The 20,675-nt window shown below is 40.6% G+C and overlaps 1 protein-coding gene across 2 annotated transcripts in view; it reads left to right on the plus strand.

Moving 5' to 3' along the window:
- Positions 1-686: 686 nt before the first annotated feature.
- flt4 (fms related receptor tyrosine kinase 4) overlaps positions 687-20,675 on the plus strand; it is a 42,266-nt gene continuing 22,277 nt past the window's right edge. For both annotated transcript variants that reach the window (XM_034121232.1, XM_034121233.1), the window contains exons 1-6: positions 687-1,012; positions 15,000-15,096; positions 16,978-17,252; positions 19,099-19,229; positions 19,322-19,478; positions 20,501-20,640. In XM_034121232.1, coding sequence (XP_033977123.1) covers positions 955-1,012; positions 15,000-15,096; positions 16,978-17,252; positions 19,099-19,229; positions 19,322-19,478; positions 20,501-20,640 — 858 coding nt within the window. In that variant the 5' untranslated portion in view covers positions 687-954. The remainder of the gene's footprint in view (positions 1,013-14,999; positions 15,097-16,977; positions 17,253-19,098; positions 19,230-19,321; positions 19,479-20,500; positions 20,641-20,675) is intronic.

Below are 20,675 nucleotides of genomic sequence, written 5' to 3' on the forward strand. Positions count from 1 at the left end.
TGCCTTGATGTCTATGTTTTACATTGTAGTTGTTTAAGGTTGTGCTAATTTTAACTCCTTTATATATTGTTGAGTAGGATCACATTCTGTGAGATTATCATTATGTTTGCAGTGCCACCGTCCTGTTAAAACCAAGTATCTCGAAAAAAGTAAACTTTTCTTAAGCTCAGAGAAAAAAACAGCCCTGTTTACAGCTTTCTGACGATGCATTTTCAAGCTAATCCAAGGGGGCTTCAAAATGTATTTTTTTACTTAAGAAGGAGATTTATTTTAAATGGAACACTTCATCCTTCCTGTCAGGAAAGCTCAGAAAATGTGTAGATCCATGGTTGTAACTGGACGGGGAGGGGATGATATTTTTTTAATCTAAAAGCTATTTTAAGAGGTCAGATACATGTAATGAATTGGAGAGTATAAATATGTTTATCTTTGGTGTAGTTTAGTAAAAGTATAACGTTGCATACAATGGAAGTAGCTTGCAATGGAAGTTCCACATTCCACCACTGCCTAAAGGTCTTTAACACAGTGGATGAAATGAATGGGATCCAGCAGGAAGGGAAATTTGTCATGGATGTTCGGGACCCCCCCACCCCCTCTCTCCCCCACACACACACCTCCTATTCCCCTTGTTTTATGAACTGGATGGGTGGGTGTGCATGTGCTCCAGTCACGAGCAAGGGAAAGGGAAATCGTTGTAAATCCCATTCAGTGCCTTGTGCATCCTCTTTGGACAAAACGGGGTTAGAATAGTTTGTTCTTTTCCCTCAGCATTTGGGCTGAGCTCTGTGTGCACAGTACAGACAGGCATCGGTTGGCCGAGGTTCACCTGAGTTTTCCCTCCATCCATGGACATTCATTCACACCCCATCTCCACTGTGTCCACCAGCAGGCAAACTAACGACTTTTTAAGAAACACCGCGCAAGCTTCTGCGCTCCTGGACCGGAGATCTGGAGATGAAGACAGATGTTACGCTTTTCTGTCGGACTTTGATTGGAATAGCATATGCCTCAGGTGAGGAAACTTTTACCTTAAAAGTTTTGAGCGCATAACTTTTATGAGTTGACACTGACTTTCGATAAATGTTCTTTCTGAGCTTAATTAAGTTTTATTTCTAGCCTAAGCGTTTTATAAGCTGCGGTGTCAATCTGAGGCATGTAGATCCTGAACTTTTCTTTTATACATTTAAAACGCAGTGGGACATTTCAACATGTTATAACTCATGCATTATATTCAATCAGAAACATGGAATGCATTCGCGTTTGCCTGCTTTCAATCCCCTCAGTCCCAGTGCACACACATTGCATTATCATTTATCACTCCTACATGATTGAAAGTTTGCCTCTCCATATGGGACTGAATTAATAAGGAGCCCAGTGGGAGTCTCCAAGTCTACATCCAGATAAGCACTAGAGGGAGGCATGCTGTTGTGTTGGATACAGATGCAGCTGTTAATTGTTGATGCTAAACTCACAATGAGAAACAAATAATAGATCATATCTGTTATGATGACTTTGAATGACTTGACTTATGAGTAAGGGCTTTTTTTGTACAGTAGTAGGTAAGAGGCAGAGTGGGAGGAGAGCTGGCTGGACTGACATGTGAAGGTCCCTTCAAATCTCCCAGAGTGGTGTCTTTATGTAATCTTATTTTTGTTAAGACAGTATTATGTGAGAGAAAGTCACTTGTATCCAGTACAAACCAACTCGTTTGGAGAAATGTGGGGTTATTCTCAGCGTGATCTACCTCCAAATGTGCTTTGTAGTCACTTGTGTTGCTAGAACATTCACAGCTGAGACCAAAGCACATTGTTTTTATTGTAATATTTCATAGTAGAAACAGGGCCCTCTGATAAATCTGGGAGTATGGCTGACACTGTTTTTCCCAGTGACTGAATGTGTATGTTTGAGTTGTTCATCACTGATAGCTGGGGAACAGCTGTTCATAAAGAACAGGGAATATTTTGTGAGAGGCGCCATATGGTACATTTTGACTCCGGGGTGGAGGGATGTTCTCTTTCTCCTCAAGCTTCCTTGGGTGGGTCACGTACATTTGAAGGAACAGATAAACTCTGTGAATGAGGAATAATTGCTTCCCTCAGGAAAAGTAATGTTATATTTATTAATGAGCACCAAATATATTCTGAAGTTTCTCATCATTTATCACCTTATGACCTTTTATGGCTGTATTTAAACTGTTGCAGTATTCAACACCAAGTCTAAACTCATTAAACATTCACATAATGGTTTCTAATTAATCCACAATGTGTATCTTGGAATAGTAAAGCTCTGTTTGAAATGTCTGTTGTCACACAGAGCTGATGTGCCTATTAGCGATTGTGCAGTGTTATCTGTTGAGAGACTTATTGGCAGCCCTGGTAGCTCAACCATGAATGGCCCCAATCTTTCTCAGTCAATGTTGAACACACTTAGGAGAAGCACAATATCCCAGAAGTATCCTGGAGACAGAAACGACCTCCAGCTTCATAACAGAGACGCACATCATTTAATTAAGATCTCACATGTACCTGTGAGATTGCGTTCCCCATTAAGACAGAGGTGTGACAGAAAGAGGCATGTCCTGATGAAATATTGCAGCATGTTGCCCAGCACCACACATAACAGCCTTATTTGAGGGTTGAATGTAGTGCTGAAACAATGGCTATTTCAATTGAATAATTTTTTTTTCTTTTCAGTCAGTTTAATTTGCAGAGCATGAACAAACTCCAAGATTCAGAAGATGGACCTTGAATGCAGCAATTGACCTCGTGTCTCTTCTGCTTTTTAGAATGGTTTATTAAATATACAAGGCCCTCTTTTAAAATCTTGTTTCAAAAGGATTAATTATCGTCATAAAAAATGATCTCCTGTGGAATTCAAATCACATCTCACGTCTTTACTCTGAAGGATGTTCTTAACCCCTTTAACCCCCAAATTGTGCTCAACGAAAAACTAATGTGTGACATTAAAATGAGACTACTGAGTCAGAATTTCATGCAAGCATCATTATGATCAGAGGGGGAGATTGAGGGAGAGTGGATTGCAAACCTGAACCCAGAATTCATTGTCATTGTCGGTGGAAAGGGAGTGTGTGTGGGGGTATAATTTACACAGCAGCTGCATTTATGAAGCTTGAAGATTTCACCCGGAGCAATTTGCTACCATCTTCCTGTCACGCTGCCTCTGGTTTGAATTACGGTGGTTCCAAAACATTTATTACACAGCCACAGAAATTCTGTCTCATAATAAGAAAGATATCTTGGTGCAGCTCAGCTGGCACAAGATACTTTTGAAATGAATTGTTAATCGCTGATTGATTCATCTCCTCTTTAATTTCCTTGTTTTTGTTGCAGTATAATTGGCTATTGAAAATCTTCCCAGTCACACATGAATGCAGTGAATAATTTTCTCTTCTTCTAAAGCTGAGCTCTAGAGCTGGATGATCTTTGGCTTTCTCTGTGTCTTGGGTGCATAGTGTTGATATTGCTTTTAGCACAGTGTTTTCTGTACGCATACCTCCGCTTGATCAGATCATCCCCGAAATCTGAGTCTCAACTCTGGGTATTATTCTAGTCGTCCACTTATAGAGGTTGAGTTATTATAGCCAACAATATCCCCCTATCCTCATAGCTGATCTCAAGATTCAACCTCAGGACTCCGAAGAGCGGAACCTCGGTTCCTGTCCCGGTCCTATCAGCTGGATATCAGCTCGGATGAGAGGAATGCTGCTGCTGACCCGTGTGGGAAGCTCTTTGCAGTCAAATCCAAATAAATAAGGAGTCCGGTGCCTCACTTATCACTGCCATGAAGTAGCGAGGCCCCCCTTGGGCATTTATTTGGATGCCTGGTCACTCACTTTCTCATCATGCAAAGAACCAAAACCCTAAACTTGACTAGAGCTGAGAGATAAGCTCTTTCAACACCAGGAATCTGCAGCAAAAGCCAAATATGTGTCAGTTGGTGTTAGATAGTTGATTCAAACCATCTGTGGTATTTTTGTTTTCATATTTTTGACCCCTACACGTTTTCTGTGCCCAGATATTAGCCATGCTACAGTAGCTGCCTGCTAGCTGCATGGCACTATGTGTGGAAAAGTGTGTCTGTTAGTCGCTTCACTTTGGTCTATTACTGCGTGGATTGTCGTGAAATGTTGTACCTACCTTCATGTTCTCACAGGGGTTGAGTCCACTACTTTTGTTGATCCTTTTCTCTTGTGCCACCATAAGGTTTAGATTGTTGGCTTTTGGTTGAATAACAATATGAAATGTGGTACGGATATCCATGGTGCCCAGAGGATGTCTCCTATGGACTTGGGTGAGTCCCTAATTTTTCATCTACAGCCATCCACGAGATTGACATGTGTTTAACCCTCCTGTTATCCTCAGATTTACTTTACACCCTTTATCCTCTGGGGTCAATTGGACCCCAGTAGTTTAAAACTCAAGACAATGATCATATTCCAAATTGTAACCAACATGTATGTCTCTGGTGCTTTAGGTATCTTAGTTGACTACCTAAATAACCATTTAAATAAAACATTACCCCAACCTTCCCCCCCACAGAGCCCTTTATACATCCAGAATTCCTATTATGTAACTGTCGAAAAATATATAAATCACCATAAAATCTCACTGTTTGAAATAAAATGTTAAATTAAGATCTTTTTGATGTTGTTAAAGGACCAATAACTCAAGCAGAGGGTAGTTTTGTTTTACAATGATACATTTGCATGTAATAGTCACCTCAATATCATCCTACACAATCAACACAAATATGTGTAAAATATTGACATTTTAATATGTTTTATACTACTAAAACAGCCTGGGGTCAAATTGACCCCAAGGAACACCGATGCGTACAAAGTGCGTACAGGACATTTAAAAAAGATCTTCATGTTCAGTTTATGTTTACCCATTAGTCCTCACTAAATTAGGAAAAGTCATGAAATACTAAGCAAAAAATATAATGTGAACCATTTTTTTTAGATACGTTAAACATTGAATGGGGTCAAATTGACCCCAAGGATAACAGGAGGGTTAAATGACTTGCCAATTATTGGATACATGCTATGGAATTGGCACAGACATTCCTGTTTCTCTTGGGATGAATTATGAAAACTTGATTCACTAACTTTTAATCTATCAGGTCAAAATGTGTCCTGTACTTTGTTTGTGAATGAATACATGACATTCCCAACAGCCGCAGCTGGACGTTATGTTTACTGGCAAAAAGCAAATCAAACCATGCTTACACACAACATGTAAGTAAATAATTGTTAACATCCTCCCTGCAAAACACTTGCATGTTAGCATTGTCATTGTGAGCATCTTAGCATGCTAATGTATCTTAAACTACTGATGTGCCAAAGTACATCATGCCAAACTTAAGGCTGAGTTATGCTAGTAAGAAAAGGATTTGTTTGGCATCGTTGGCCACACTCAAAGGCGGGCTGGAAAGTTGGCCATCATTGACATGGGGGAGACATGATATCATTTAAATATGAGATAAAGGCTCACTTTTTCAGACAGCAGCTGCCGCTCTCCTCCAAAAAAGTACAAGTTTATTAGCATTCTTAGAACTCTCGCCCACACTTGGAATAATTACCATGCCGATGAGGTGTAACCTATTGATTTTCTGTCTCTGTCAGTTCTATTATTTTCACACAGGCCTGAGTTTCATACTGCAACTTGTAGAGCACAAAGGCATTCAGAAATGAATGTAATGAGTACTAGTCGGATTTCATTAGACAGGGAGGTGGGTTAATCTACAAATTAGGCTGTCCAAAATTACTAGGAGTTATGTATTCACAGCTTCAAATTATTTCCTTGGTGTTGACTTAAAAAGTTCTCTTGACATGCTATTGAAAAGCCAGTTATGGGGAATTCAAAACCTGTGGTGAAAATATATTTATTGAAAGTAACTCTAGAGGGACTGTGTGTTGTGGCATCTCTTGCCTTTGTTGGGTGATCACTCTACACACACTAAGAAGGTAGAAACTTGATCTTGTTGCACTGATATTACAACACTCCAAAGTGCTTGCGTTGCTTAGAAACAAGCATAATTTAAAGCACTTATCAGTTTAACGAGAGCCACAGCAATTACGTTCAAATTGCCACTCGGCCCCAGGCAGATGTGTGTCTATAGGGTTGTGACATAGAAGTCTCTGTAGCATTTCGATGGTCACTTATGCCTTTTGGCTTGTTATTGAAGGTTGCTTGAGGTTCATGGGAAAGAGTCCTTTGGCAAAGCCTGAGGAAATTGCCAGCTTCCCTCCCTTTAGGCATTCAGCACCATAAGTGTTGACCCGGCACTCCTTACTTTGACCTTGTTTTCTGCAACTTAAGAGGCCACCGTGATTTAGCTCACCGGGACATCTGACGCGGCAGCAGAGACTTGTTTCTGGCCTGAATCTCCAGGAATTAGGTAACAAGCGCAGTAATGGGGCTCCTCAAAGCTTGACCTCTGAACAGTCGCAGCATGAATTTCAGGAGCTTAAAAACCATGGCATTTGCTTGTAATAAAAGAGACGTAATTCAAGATTCAAGGCTTTTATTGTCATTCGTACATAGCTACAGTGCAATTATGTCGATGAAAATCTTAGGTCCTCCAACAATGCAACACAATAAAACAGATAAAATAGTGCAAGTAAATACAATCAAAGAATAGAAGTAGTGCCATACGTAATCGATGTGTCACAACAACATCGTCATTGTTAAAAGCCAGGGCAAACCATTTACCACATTGCTAACATTTCCTTGGTTCACATCTCAGCAGGGGAAACAATTTCTCAAAGATAAAAATGATGACATGCGAAAAATTGGGTTGCCACAGAGGAAGAGTTTTAGTTGTCCGGTGTGCCTGTGAGGCAGGTACAGGAAGATTTTGTCAGGGACAGAGGTTTAAAACATAGGAAGCTGGACCAGATGGCTTGTCGTTGCATCCTTAATTTTGCAACCCTCCTCTGGCAGGATGTTGGAAAGGCCTAACTCCCACTATAGTGGAGAGGACAGGGACGCAGTGGATGTCACCGTCCTCCGTAGTAACAATGAAATCAAAGCTGTGCTGCCAGTCAGTCTGTCGCCTGGCCTTGTGTCAAGATGACAGAGGAAGTGGACTTTATTTCGTTCGGGGAGAGAGAAAGAGGGAGTGTGTTATAGCCTGAGGCCGGCTGACTCCACATCCAGAGTGCAGGTCTGCTCCATGGCCTGCATGGCCTCTCGTCCGTCACCGGACATTCAGGGCTATTTCAGAGTTCCCAAGCCTTGGCCCCTTGCCAGATACTGTGTCACTGAAATGACTGGAGCTTACTGTCACCTACATGTTTCTCTTCAAATCAAAGTACAATTCAGTTCTCGTTTAGTTTAAGTGTGTTTATCCCTGAGGGAAGGGAAGTCAAAGCTGTGTCCATGGAAACATTTCAACAGCTCTTTCAGTCATTTATAAATCAATAGCAAAAGCACCTTACAATTTCTACTTCTGTGAAAACCTACATCTGTTCTTTAAAGTCTTCTAGGTCGCATCCTTTCTGCCAAAATGAGTCTGAGAGAAATGTTATTTGTTTGCGCAAGGTTCCTCCTTCCTGTTCCTGTCACATGACTGATCAGAGACAAAACTACAGTGGAGCGAGGAAACACTAACGGCAACATCTCCTTCACCGTCCATGAAAAAAGGAAGTGGGAGCAGCGTGAACATGATAAAGAAAACAGGATATTTGCTCCAAATGAAAAACATTGCGCTGCCTTTTCACACAAAGCTTTAATGTGTCCTGTGTGCCGTACGCGCGGAGAGAGGAGCCTTCGTCTTCATGCCTTTCATGCTCTCAACTCCTGCCTGCCTCCTATCTGTCTGCTTTCAGAGGTTCTGTAAATGTTTTAATGGCTTAAAGTGCCTGGTGACAGCTTGGTATCGTCATTGGGGTGTGTGTGTGTGTGTGTGTGTGTGTGTGTGTGTGTGTGTGTGTGTGTGTGTGTGTGTGTGTGTGTGTGTGGTGTGTGTGTGTGTGTGTGTGTGTGTGTGTGTGTGTGTGTGTGTGTGTGTGTGTGTGTGTGTGTGTGTGTGTGTGTGTGTGTGTGTGTGTGTGTGTGTGTGTGTGTGTGTGTGTGTGTGTGTGTGATTTATCTTTAGTCAGCAGGTGACCTCCATAGGCTGGTAAGTTCAGCTTCACTACTTCCCGACAGTATGAGCCATGAACAGAGGTCAGCAAAGGATAAGATGAGTGTACATACACACATGTACTTCCCTTTACTTGAGCAATTAGACCTTTCATTTTACCCCAACCCCAACCCCTGTCAAAACAACCATGTATTACATTCATGAACACAAATATGATTGCCTCTGTAAATGCAGAGATACGTTTACTTGAAAATCGCTGTTTCTTGTTTGAAGCTACACTGGTGTGTTGTTGTTTGAAACATTTCATACACGCTCTGCTCAACCAGACACTCGTCTAGACATCACCAAGCAAGGGAACATGTTGATCGAAAACTTGTTTGATTTTTGTGATTCTACTGCATTTTAGAAAGAATAGGCTGCAGTCTGCACTTCTCTGTATTCTGGACATTCAGACCAAAAAATATATAAAGAGCTACTTCTGATGTTCCTCTGGCATGCTGTTTGAACACTTCAATTGACAAGTAGCGAGTCACACCTCCTTTCTGCCTGTCAAGCAGGCATGTGGAGCCGACACATCAAAGTGCAGCGTGATGCACATGCAGAGTGGTCAGACATAGGGAACAGAACTTCTGGCACTTATGTCACGTATACATCTGGCACGTCCATCATGATAGAGGCATGCAACAGCGAACAAGTCTTAAAGACATCTGTGTGAACCCATGTGTCCAATGTAGCCATCTCTTTATCATCGCTGTCACATGGTTTGCATGGCTGAACTCTCTTTACCCCCTCATCCTTATATGAACTACATTTTACCTACCAAAGCACACAACCACTCCATGTATTTATTGTAATGCTATAATGAAGAAAGATCAGTGTGAAATGTTTTTTTAGTCCACTCAAACTTCATATTTGCCTGGCAGATCGGGCTGGAGCCAGTGCAGGGTACACACACATTACTCCCTCTCACATTAACAGAGAAGTTGCTGTTAGCAATGTCAATTTTTCACAAGGACAGGATGAGTGTTTTCTGAGAAATAACTTTGTCAAACGAAAAGTTCATTTAAAAAATAAATATCTTGATAATTACTGAATTATCTTTTACAATCGGTGAAAGTGTCAGCCATTGCGTTGACAATGAGCTAAATCTCAAGGTGTATAGGGATTGCATAATTGTAACTACAAGAGAGCCCTTAATGCACAGTGTATCTGTGTGAAGGATTTTAAACATCTTAAAGTGTGTGTTTATGCCCTGTGTAATCATAGTATGACAGAGCGAGAGAGTTAACTTTGGAAATATTGAGTTTTATCTTTGTAGGTTCAAATGTGATGTTGCTTTTTGTTGGATGGACTTAATCACCCAAAGCTGCCGCTTATCTCTGCACCACCAGCTGGAATGCATGGGAAAAAGAGGGGAACCAAGCTCAAATATTTGTTTGGCTCTCTGCCCCATGTTCACATTAGTACGGGTGTTGCCAACAAGCCAATTGTCCAGTATTTCAAGCCAAGCAATCATTTCAAATGGATACATGTTGATCTGTCAGATGTTGTTAGCCTCAGAAAAATGATTTGAATAACAGTCATTTTCAACAAATACACATCACATTACTGCAAACCAATTTGCATAACATTCACTTGGTTTTCTGACCCTTTATCCATTGCCGCCCGTCTGTTATTAAAAAAACAATTATCAGACTTTTTATACCAGCCATTACCATACGTAATATGTTATGCTATATTAAACATTGACTCTACATTTATTTTTGTCAAAGATAAACAGTCATTATGAGTTAGTGCAGTGCACGCTTTTCAAATCAATCTTCATTTTGCAAGGAAAACAAAAACACTGACAAAGATAATGCAGGCAACATGTTCACTGTGATCTATTACACAACTCAAGCAGGATCCAAGATTCAGGAGGTTTCCGTTATTCTGCTGACAGACAAACATGATCATGAAATGAGCCGAAAACATAACCCGTAAGTGAAAGAATTAAAGTCTGTTCAGTTTAATCACGACAATGAACTGTAAAATGTTATCTGAGCTAACTACACTTACCGTATACTCACTTTGTTTTTAACGCTGCAGGTCTGTGTACAGAAGTGTAACAGCTGCAGCTCTTACTCACTCTCCACCTCCACATTTGGTTTGTGCTGACAGTCCTGCAGCTAAAAAGGCTTGCACCATTCATGGAGAGCTGTTGAACGCAAACTAAGATAAATGAGCGAACTGAGTGATAACAGTCATAACAATCTGTCAAGAAACGCAGCATGAAAGGTCATAGCAGGAAAATGTGTTTATTATCATGACAAGATATGCTATCAGCCATGAACTTGCAAGAATTGATTTGTTTGGTTTTCCTTGGCATTCCCTCACATAGCTGTACATCGGTGCAACGTGTGCTTTTAATTATATTTGACAGAGTGCAAACGATTGCTAATGGGATTATATATTTTCACAAACCCTAAATTCTGCTGACAGGGCGACATGCCTTCATATCTGGTGTCTCACAGTTTGAAAACTTGGTGTAAACATTATACAGAACATCCATAATGGAAGATTCTGACATTTGGCACAACAGCTTTTCATTATTGTGAAACGTGGGGGGGGGGGGGGAAGGAGCTAGCAGCTCCTGGAGCATCATGGGTGAGAGTCATCTACATTAGGGTTTAGAAAAGCCCACGCCCCAAACCTCTCATCAATCTGAAGTGTCCAAACAGCAGAGAGCTTTTGGCCAGCAGCCATATGCAACCCAGCGCATATTAACTTATGACTTTCCGGCACCTCCTTCGGCAATTATGAGAGAGTCACTTAGAATGACAAGCGATATATATACATAGGAGATCTAAAGTCCTGATAAGTAATGTGGCGCACATTAGCTTCAAACCCAGAGGACATTTGTCATGCATTGCATCAGTTTGAATGATCTGTGGCTACAAAGAGCTTTTAGCTGGACTCTGTGTGTGTAATGTCTTTCTTCTGCCCTCCGTTGTGAGACACTCTTGCTGTGCTGTGATAGATCCATCTTGTTATACTTAAGCATTTCAAATAACAGAAGCTGAAATCTTCCCTTAATAGCAACTGCATATTTTTTCAGCTTCCCTCCCACCATACACCTCCAGAATATTGATGTGTTGTCTCTCAGGGCATGCCAGTCAATCATGGCATTTTAAAAACATTTACAATTTGCATCCTGTCTGTCAGAGTGAGATCTCTGCACTGATATTTTCCCATAATAATATGTGTTAACTGTTGAACAGACTTTATGTTAATGTGTAGTGCCTTGCCTGGGAGATTAGTCTGATGGCATTCGTCTTTTCATGTAGAAAAAAGTAGAAGGTTAACTGTGATGGTGGCAGCGTGTATTGTTTTGTAATAATAATAATAATCATTGGGGGAGCCATGGTTGGTCTCAATTCTACACAGAATGGCTTTAAAGCAAGAAGTCCTCCATCCAAGTGAATCAAAACCAATAAAATGACCTGATAAAAAGCCAAAAAACACCATAGAGACAAAAGGGAGTCAAGTGTTACTTCATATGGTCGACCCCTATCACAGTACACATATGACGCATTTCCACTGCATGATACGGCATGTTTTTTTGTACAAACTCAATCAAAGTTCCATTTAACTGAGTGGATAATAAACTGATTATAAGAACAAATCTGTCATATAATAGTGTTCAACACAGACTTAAAAAAAAAATGGCAGCACGCAAAAAGAACTGTGGCATACTGTACGTAACACTTAGTAAATTGTACGGACAAGTGTAGTGTACGCTGTAGTTCAAGGCGTCGCTATGGCTGGAATTGTAATGCTATGCAGAAATTAAAAACCTCCCAAGTGTTGACATAATGCCCTCACTCTTTACCCTGAGGAAAACATCAGGGTCTTCAGTCTATAGTGGGCACAGGAAGAGAACTTTATAGAAGTTGTGTTCCGGCGCTTATCTGTATGATCGCTCTCGTTCTCCTCCTTGAGCGTGTGAAGGAAATGTGCTGTTCCAATAATAGTGAAGATGTAAGCTATTCTGAGAGGAATTTCCTTTCACACTTTCCCCTTGTCCGTAGCTCTTGGAGGGCTCTGTGTCGACCTCTGTGTGTGTTTATGTTACACAGCCTAGTGTAGCTTCACTGTATTTCAGGTGTGAGGAAGAAGCTGTGTTGTGGGGATGCGACTGAAGCTGGTGGCGGGTTCACATCTGAGCTGAGACAATATGTTGGGAAAACTTTGCTTCTCCTCTAGAGTTAAAGATCTCTGTGAGGGTAAGGAAGGAATACCCTGCTGGGAGTCAAGCTAGGAATGATTCATGGACTGACCAAAACTTACCACTTTAGTGTTGTGTGTTTGTTTTCTGTCAGAGTGACGATATCAGCTCTCCTGGTTCACATTCATGGGTCTATATTTGCATTATGATCACTTTTACTATCCGAGCAAAGACAGAAACACATAATGCTATATGGTTTCATTGATACAGTTGTAATCCCCAGCGGAGATCAAAACATATATTTGCAATGTGATCAATATATTGTAAGAAAGACGTTCAACACCTGTGACAATAAAGCACTATAGTTCAATATATGACAGACACAGATGAGATGAAAAAAGCCAATAATAAGAAGAAATGACAAAGGTTGATGCAGCATAGAATTCTTTATTACACACATTGTTCTTACCTTTCAAACATAATCACAAAAAAGATATAAACCACTTAAAATCCTGACATCATCTGGCAATGTTGGCTGACATGTAATGAACCTCATTAATGCATAAGGAACATAAAGGGTAACTCAAATTGGGAACTAATTCATTGCACGGATAGTTTCTGTGTAAAATTGTCATACGCATTTCTTTAACTTAATTGGCAAAACAAACTGTTAAATTATCCAAATCTCTCCAAACATTCCTGCTAACGATGGGAACATCACCCCTTGAGCAGAGATGAGAGTGTTTTATACTCTGCGCAGCCTCCACTAGAGACACAAAAGGATTTATAAAACTTTCTTCACATCTGAAGTAGTTCTCCCTAACACCTATAAATCAAATCAAATCAAATCAGGTTTTATTTATAAAGCACATTTAAAAGCGATTTTTGGTCGAGCCAAAGTGCTGTACATGTAATAAAAAACACATTACTACAAAACACAATAAACGACAATAAATTACAACAGATATAACTTAAAAAAAACAAAAAAAAACAAAAAAACAAAAAAAACAAAATAAGAATAAAACACACAGAAAAGTCAGGAGTCATGCTCCGCTCTAATTAGAAAGCCAGAGCTTAAACAGACTTTGATGTGTCAAATCTGTGGATTGAACTAACAGCACCCCTAAAGCTCTCTAATTAACACGTTGTTTATCTCGTTTGTCTAATCCCAACAAAGAAAACGTAATCCCTAGTTTTGTCGATACGGTGAGGTTGCCAGGCAACCGGCAGAGTCACTCTGACAGCACAAGACATGTACATTAGTCTGCATTAAACTGATTAAACATTTACATTTATACTGTACATATTATCAATACATCTACATCAAATGGGAGTACAGACATTTATACGAGTGGTTGATCTTATCATCTTCTCATCTCAACAGGAAAACTATAACTATTCTAACAAATACATTTATAAAATATTGATGTAAAAAGGAAACTTATCAAGTCACCAATGTCTAAAAGTTTGTCTCGTTATATTGCATTTTCTATATATTTGAATACAGTTTCTTCATTGAATTGGCTCAGAGAAGAAAACAATGTCAGCAGTGCAGCAGAAACCTGGCCTTGGTTATTGTCATGCAAATCATTTTCAATAAAAGCATTGTGTTCAAGTCATTCGGAAAGTCTCAAGGAAGAAGAAATACACAAAACGGGTCATGAAAAGGTGGAAAAAACATGTGTTTCCATTGTGTTAAAGTTTCTTATTACTGTCAATACTTTACTGAACTCAAGACAGTCTCACAGTTAGTGCTATCTGGGAGCTCCTTCAGTATTGGAGGTAGCCATGGCTGATGAGTCTCCTTCCATTGGGATCAGCCTTTTACTGTAAACAGGATTAACAAAATATTTACATGAGGAAAACCTTGCTCTATTGTGCTCCCAGGGCAGCAGGATGTGTTGGAGGAATGAGGCTTGTTTACAAGAATCGCAGCTGTCCGGCGCTCCGGGTTTTGATTGGCAGAAGGTCACGACTGACTGTTGTGAAATCATTCTCGCTGCTCCTCTGTTTGGTCTGTCTGTCGTTTAGCCTCTTGTCTGAATTACACATGCTCGACATTTGTGTGTCAATAATTTAACAAAGTATTGTGAAAAAGAGAATAAAGATTACAATGTTAAAAAAATACATTACATTGCATTTAGAGGTTGTTTTCCTTCCTTTGTTTCCGATGCTATAGAAAACGCCCACACAGCCTCTCCTTCACCCTCTCAGGTATTGCACTGTGTGCCGTTTCAGCTCTAATGAGATCCAGGTGGGACATAAGTCATGATGACACTTTTTATATGATAAACTGTATGTTTGGAGTCTGACGCTTATAGCACCCTGAGGAAAATCTGGGACAGTAATGATATTCTGAGCCGGCCATATTAACCCAGCTTGAGTAGGTGAGGTGAATGGCAATGAATCAAGGGGCCAATGGGCTTTTCCAGAGGTGGAAACAGGCTCCGAGCAGCATTATGGCCATCATTTCTCTGTTCTGTGTGTTTCACAGTATCAGGAACCTAGTGCTTTGCCTTACAGCTTGTAAATGTAATAAACAACGTGCTATCTGAGCTGCTGTCGTGTCATATTTCAGGTTCAGATGTGTTTGGGAGATTTGACAGCATACCGGCAGCTCTGACATGTAGGTCCTGGCTGTAATCTGTGTAACATGAATCTAATGCCTTGTTTGCTCCCTCAGGTCTGGTGATTGGCTTTTCTATGACTCCACCCATCCTTGACAGCTCCGAAGACGACCTAGTGATTCCTGTCCACCAAACACTCACCATTACATGCAGGTGTGTGTCCGTGCTACTCTAATTTGTGGTTTGTATGAGAGAGATCAATTGGCTGATACATTTTTTAATATAAAAGAGCAAAACTCAGAACAAAGTTTGATACCTTAAGTTAATTTAGCTATAAACCCCTTGGCACTTTGACTTCAATAACGCTTTCAGTGCAGGGCTTTTACTTGATTATGTAAGGGTGCTGTTGCTATTTTACACTAAACAGTTCCTCCAACGCTGATAAATGTTCATCAGAAGTCCATATATAAAATGGATGAGTCCTTTTGGAAACAGCGACGTTTTTGTTCTAAAACCCAGCCAACACTGATTTACATCTGAGTCTAAGTGAGGTATGAACGCCCCATAATAAGCGTCCTTTATCCTTATGAGATCTCTGCTGTGCTGCCTGCTGCCAAGCTGTCACTCCGTTAAGCGTTTCCGCCTCCGTGGTGCATGATGTCTTTGGAGAGCTGATGATGCCTTTGGAATGTCTTGAATAGTTGTTTGCATATAAACCTCACATGGCTGGAGACTCTAGTAATCTGCAATGTAAAATGTTTCTAGAGAACTATAGATACATGTTAGGGAGGGGATTGCAGGTGTTGAGAGCAAAGCTATCAGTTCTCAGACAGCCATTATGATTCCACTCAATCTCACTCATAAAGCCTCCGGGTTACCACGTCCAACTATAACTGAATTGATGTGACAAAGCATAGAGCAAACAGGGAATTCACACCCACACAAATGAACACACTGGTTTCCGGTCACACACACACAAACACTTCTACAGTGTGCAAAAAGTTACTTTAACTTCCTATGTTTATATACATATTTTATTCAATGTTTTTAAATTACCTTTTTATTTGTTTCTTTCTAAAATTGAGCAACTGTTACAAAACCCAAGTTTCCTCTGGATTAAGGAAATATTCTGATTCAAATTATTCTGATGCCTTATGTGTTAGAATGTGATTAATACAGATAACAATATACTTTCAATATGTTCATAACTTTTCAAATCGGCTTAAAATCCAATCCAATCCAATTTATATAGCACATTTGAAAACAACGAGTTGACCAAAGAGCTGTACATCAATAAATTAGAAAAAGCAGCATAAATACATTTAGACAAAACCGATAGGACAGAAGAAAAAAATGTAAGAGCACGAGACAAATGTCTCAACAGCACGCAACAAGAGAGCCATTAATGCACATAGTTGTTTGCATTTATATGCAAACAACTATTCAAGACATTCCAAAGGCATCATAAACCTTACTTAAAATCCTACTGGACATTTTACATTCATATTCTATTTAATATTGAATAATCCATTCTTGCACAATAATGACCTACATTATATTTGTTACTGGAAATTTGTATTTCCACATGTATATTTTCCACATGTATATATATTCTTTTTTTTCATCTATCTTCTATCTATCTATCTATCTATCTATCTATCTATCTATCTATCTATCTATCTATCTATCTATCTATCTATCTATCTATCTATCTATCTATCTATCTATCTATCTATCTATCTATCTATCTATCTATCTATCTATCTATCTATCTATCTATCTATCTATCTATCTATCTATCTATCTATCTATCTATCTATCTATCTATCTATATCTATCTAGTCTCATACACAATGTCATTTTTTTTTAAAAACACAACAAAATAGAAAACCCCAATTTCAAAAACACAGACTGATACGTCTTATATGTGTTCTGAAAAAGCACGGGAGAACAAGTAGGCCAAACAGATATCCGGTACCCATAATTATATTGAAGTGTGTTTTTAACCTATCCTTTTATTTGAAATTGGACCAGAAGCTGATGATTTATCACTCTGAACCTCATTCTAAATCAAAATGTCCCATGTGCTGTCAGGGGGCAGCACACTCTGGCCTGGGCCTGGCCTGATCAGACTCTGGTGGGCCAGGAGCTAACAGACCGCCACGCGCAGCTCCCGACCCCCAGGACCCCCGGGCCGAGGGTGGTCCTGGTCAGCGAGTGTCCGGGGCAGCCCGGGAGGCCGTACTGCAAGAGGCTGATCCTGAACGGGGCGCAGGCCAAAGACACGGGCTACTACCGCTGCTACTACAAGGATGTCAAGGCCATCATCGTCGGCACCACTGCCGTCAGCGTTTATGTGTTCGTCAGGGGTGAGTCACACACCAACAATCCACACATACTGTATGCTGACGCAAGAAAAATAAAATGGAAAATCCTTGTAAGTCAACTTGGTATTTCTGACCATGAGTTATCTTTCCTTTTTCGAAATCCATTTGCTATAGTAGTGAGTCTGCAGTTTGTGTGGATATTTTGCTGCCTGAACTTTTTCTGTGGTTAAATAGATACTTTTTGATCTCTTGCCTTGGCAGCTCTTTGGCTTGTCTGTGTGTCTGTGTTTCAACCCTAAAAGATCCATAGGTGTCCTACTGAAACAGATCTCTTGTAACTTTATTACTGAAGTTATAAGAGCTGGAAATGGTTGACTTTGCCTCAGCAGCAACCTGGAAGCGGGCAGGATTAGTCTATCGGAAATGAGAGATGCAAAGTGTTTGATAGTGGTAGAAATTAGCAGCTCATTTCCTTTTCTAATTAGAGAAATAATACGCTTTCGATTTATTAATATTGAAATATAGCAGCAGCTTTCTGTGGATTTATCTTTGCGAGAGACTTTTCATGTGTCAAATCTGATAGGACCGGCACAATAAGATTGGCTACTTATGTTTTCTCTCCTGGTTTCAATGTGTCTCATATGTTATTATTATTCCAAGCATCACTCCTACCTTCGTTCTTTTAGACAAATTTCAGGCCTCTTCCCTTTTCCTAGCCTCGCTCCGTGTGCTGTGGGAGAAACGCAGATAGAGGAGGGGATAGGGAGATTTGCAGAGAGACAGATGATTGTCATGTAAGGGAATCCTGCTGACCAGTCCACTCAAGTGAAACGCATGTTTATCTCCTGTGACAAGGGGCCAAAACAGTTTCCACAGATCTAACCAGGGGGCTGATCAGAAGCAGATGAAATCACAGCCATAAATTAGACCCAGCGTGTGGCGGGAGGAGAAGAGACGCATGTGGATTGAGTTAGACAGGCAGACGTCGCCCCTTCACCCGGTCTCTGCTGCACACTATCATATAAAAACACATGAGCGTACAGTATGACCCGCATGCATGAATGCACTGTATCTGCTTCACACAGGCTCATTTAAAACCAACAAACACTTCATCTGACACACACTTTTTCACACTCATACCCAGGCTCATATCCCTCTTCTTGCTCCGGGTGCGACATCTCCTCTTACGAAACCGATTGCACTCTAATACCTGCAGTAATTTATTGTGAAGAACTTAAACTGAGAGGAATTGTGTATTGTTTCTGTTACCTGTGTGTATTCAGGACGCTGCAGGGCAGAAATATAAGCCTCTCGATCGGACCCATTGTTTGGCTTTGCAGATGATTGATGTTATAGCTTTGACTGCTGCAGAAAAAAATTAATATAATAAGAAGGCTTATCGTGAGAAGACGAGAAATAAGAAAAATAACCGAGCAGGTAGTTCCACAACATCACTGTCTCCGGTACAAAAGTATTGACAGGAAAGTCTAAGAGATAAGCATTTTGCACTCCTGATTAGGGACTAGAAGGTGTTGTAGTGATAATAACCATAATGAAAATTGGTATCACACTGGCTGTGATGTCTCTCAGAGCCCTCTTGCAACATCAGCTTTGATTTACAGACAAATAGAGACATCGAGGTGTTAAGGAAGAAAAACAAGAGAGATATTTTTCCACTAACACACAGCTTAAGGGATATAGAAGCACTGTTTAGGGGAGGAAAAACCTCTCAGCTGTCTCTCACAAATGGCGTGTATTTTGTTCATTATGACGCTGTGAGATATATTGCTGTCTGCTCATGAAGTTATCTCAGTAATAGCTGCCATTATCCCGGCTGGCATCAGGGTTACCCTTAAACAGCTCCCTCCTTGTTTCTATCTGCACCCAGACCCCGAGCAGCCCTTCCTCCAGAGAGGCAGCCACAGAGACATAGAGATAATTTTCATCAACCACTTCTCCACCCACGTCATAGTGCCATGCCTGGTCACGGTGCCCGATCTGAACGTCACTCTCCATGCGGTTTGTATACTCACCACAGATTTCTCACACTGTGTTCCTCTAATTGAAGCTGTCAAAGATTTAATTATGTACTTTATTGTGTGTCATCTCAGTATCCCACGCCTCTGGAAACCGACAAGATGACATGGGACAACAAGCGAGGTTGGTCCATTCCCATGGACAGTGTGCCAATGCTCATCGGAGTTTTGTGTTGGGCAACACTAGGAGGCAAAGACTATCAATCTCCTAACTACATTTTCCACACAACAGGTACAAAAACCATAATGTCTCCAAAGGTTCAAATTGATCATCTCCTCTTGTGTTTCAGCAAAAACATTAACGACCACACACACCTTAGCTTAGGCAGCTACAAAAGCAAACCTGACCCAGTACAAATATTTTAATGAGATTTGAAGCTGTACTTTTGTTGAAACAGAAATTAGAAAGGAAATCAAAGGTGGTGCCAGGCTGACTGCACTGTCAACATTTTTTTACATGGCAGCCAATTAAGCCTTAATGCTGACAATTTGATGGACTTAATTTCATTATATCGTTTCCTCCAAAAAAAATACAAATCCCTTTTTAATGCAAGGACGTGTGCCATTATGTCAGCAGAATTAAAAGAGATGAAGAGGAAGAGAATGGGAGGCTTAATTAAATTGTAGGGAACTAAGATGAAGAGATTTCATGACGAGGATCACTTTCATTGCGAATGAACTCTGAGGGACCCAGAGGCTCTTTTTTATGTCGTGTGAGATCATTCACCTCTCACTGCAGAGGGCGAAAGGAAACTCATACCCACCGCTGCTGGGCCAAAAGTAACATCAGCATCAGTCAGAAGAGAAACTGAGAGCGAGTCTTCGCTTCGAACGCTAATGGAGCGTTTAAACAATCAGGCAATCACAGTCTGCTGCAGAGACATCACCAGCATACTTGTTTTTTTACACCCCATGTTATTTCCAGAGACTGCAGGGAGAGGTGGCTTGAATATCAGAGACACTGGCCAGTGTCCAGAGCTTTCTTGCTTTTTTCCGTCTTATCTTGAATTAAAGTTTCTATGTATTAATTTTCTTCACTGATATATAGCTTGTAGGAGGAATGGAAATAACGCGAGCTTGTGAGACTTATATTCTTTGTAGTGTGATGGCCTCGCTGGTCCAGAGGAAAGTCATTTCCTCTGGTCCTGCGAGGAAGGAAAAACTGCTGACGATGTCACCGTGACCTCTATCACTGTCTCCCCTCCCTCTGTCCCTCTGTTTCTATCTCCCCCCTTTTTTCTCTTTCCCGGACAGGAAGTCAGGTTTACGATGTCAAGCTGTTTCCTGAGGATCCAGTGGAGCTGATAGTGGGGGAGGCCCTGGCCCTCAACTGCACAGCGTGGGTGGAGTTCAACACTGGAGTGGACATAAAGTGGTCTTACCCCCGCAAACAGGTATGAGGCAGCGAGAGTTGGTCATGATGAATGGC

This window comes from Trematomus bernacchii, unplaced genomic scaffold (assembly GCF_902827165.1).
Source record: "Trematomus bernacchii unplaced genomic scaffold, fTreBer1.1, whole genome shotgun sequence".
Lineage (NCBI taxonomy): Eukaryota > Metazoa > Chordata > Actinopteri > Perciformes > Nototheniidae > Trematomus > Trematomus bernacchii.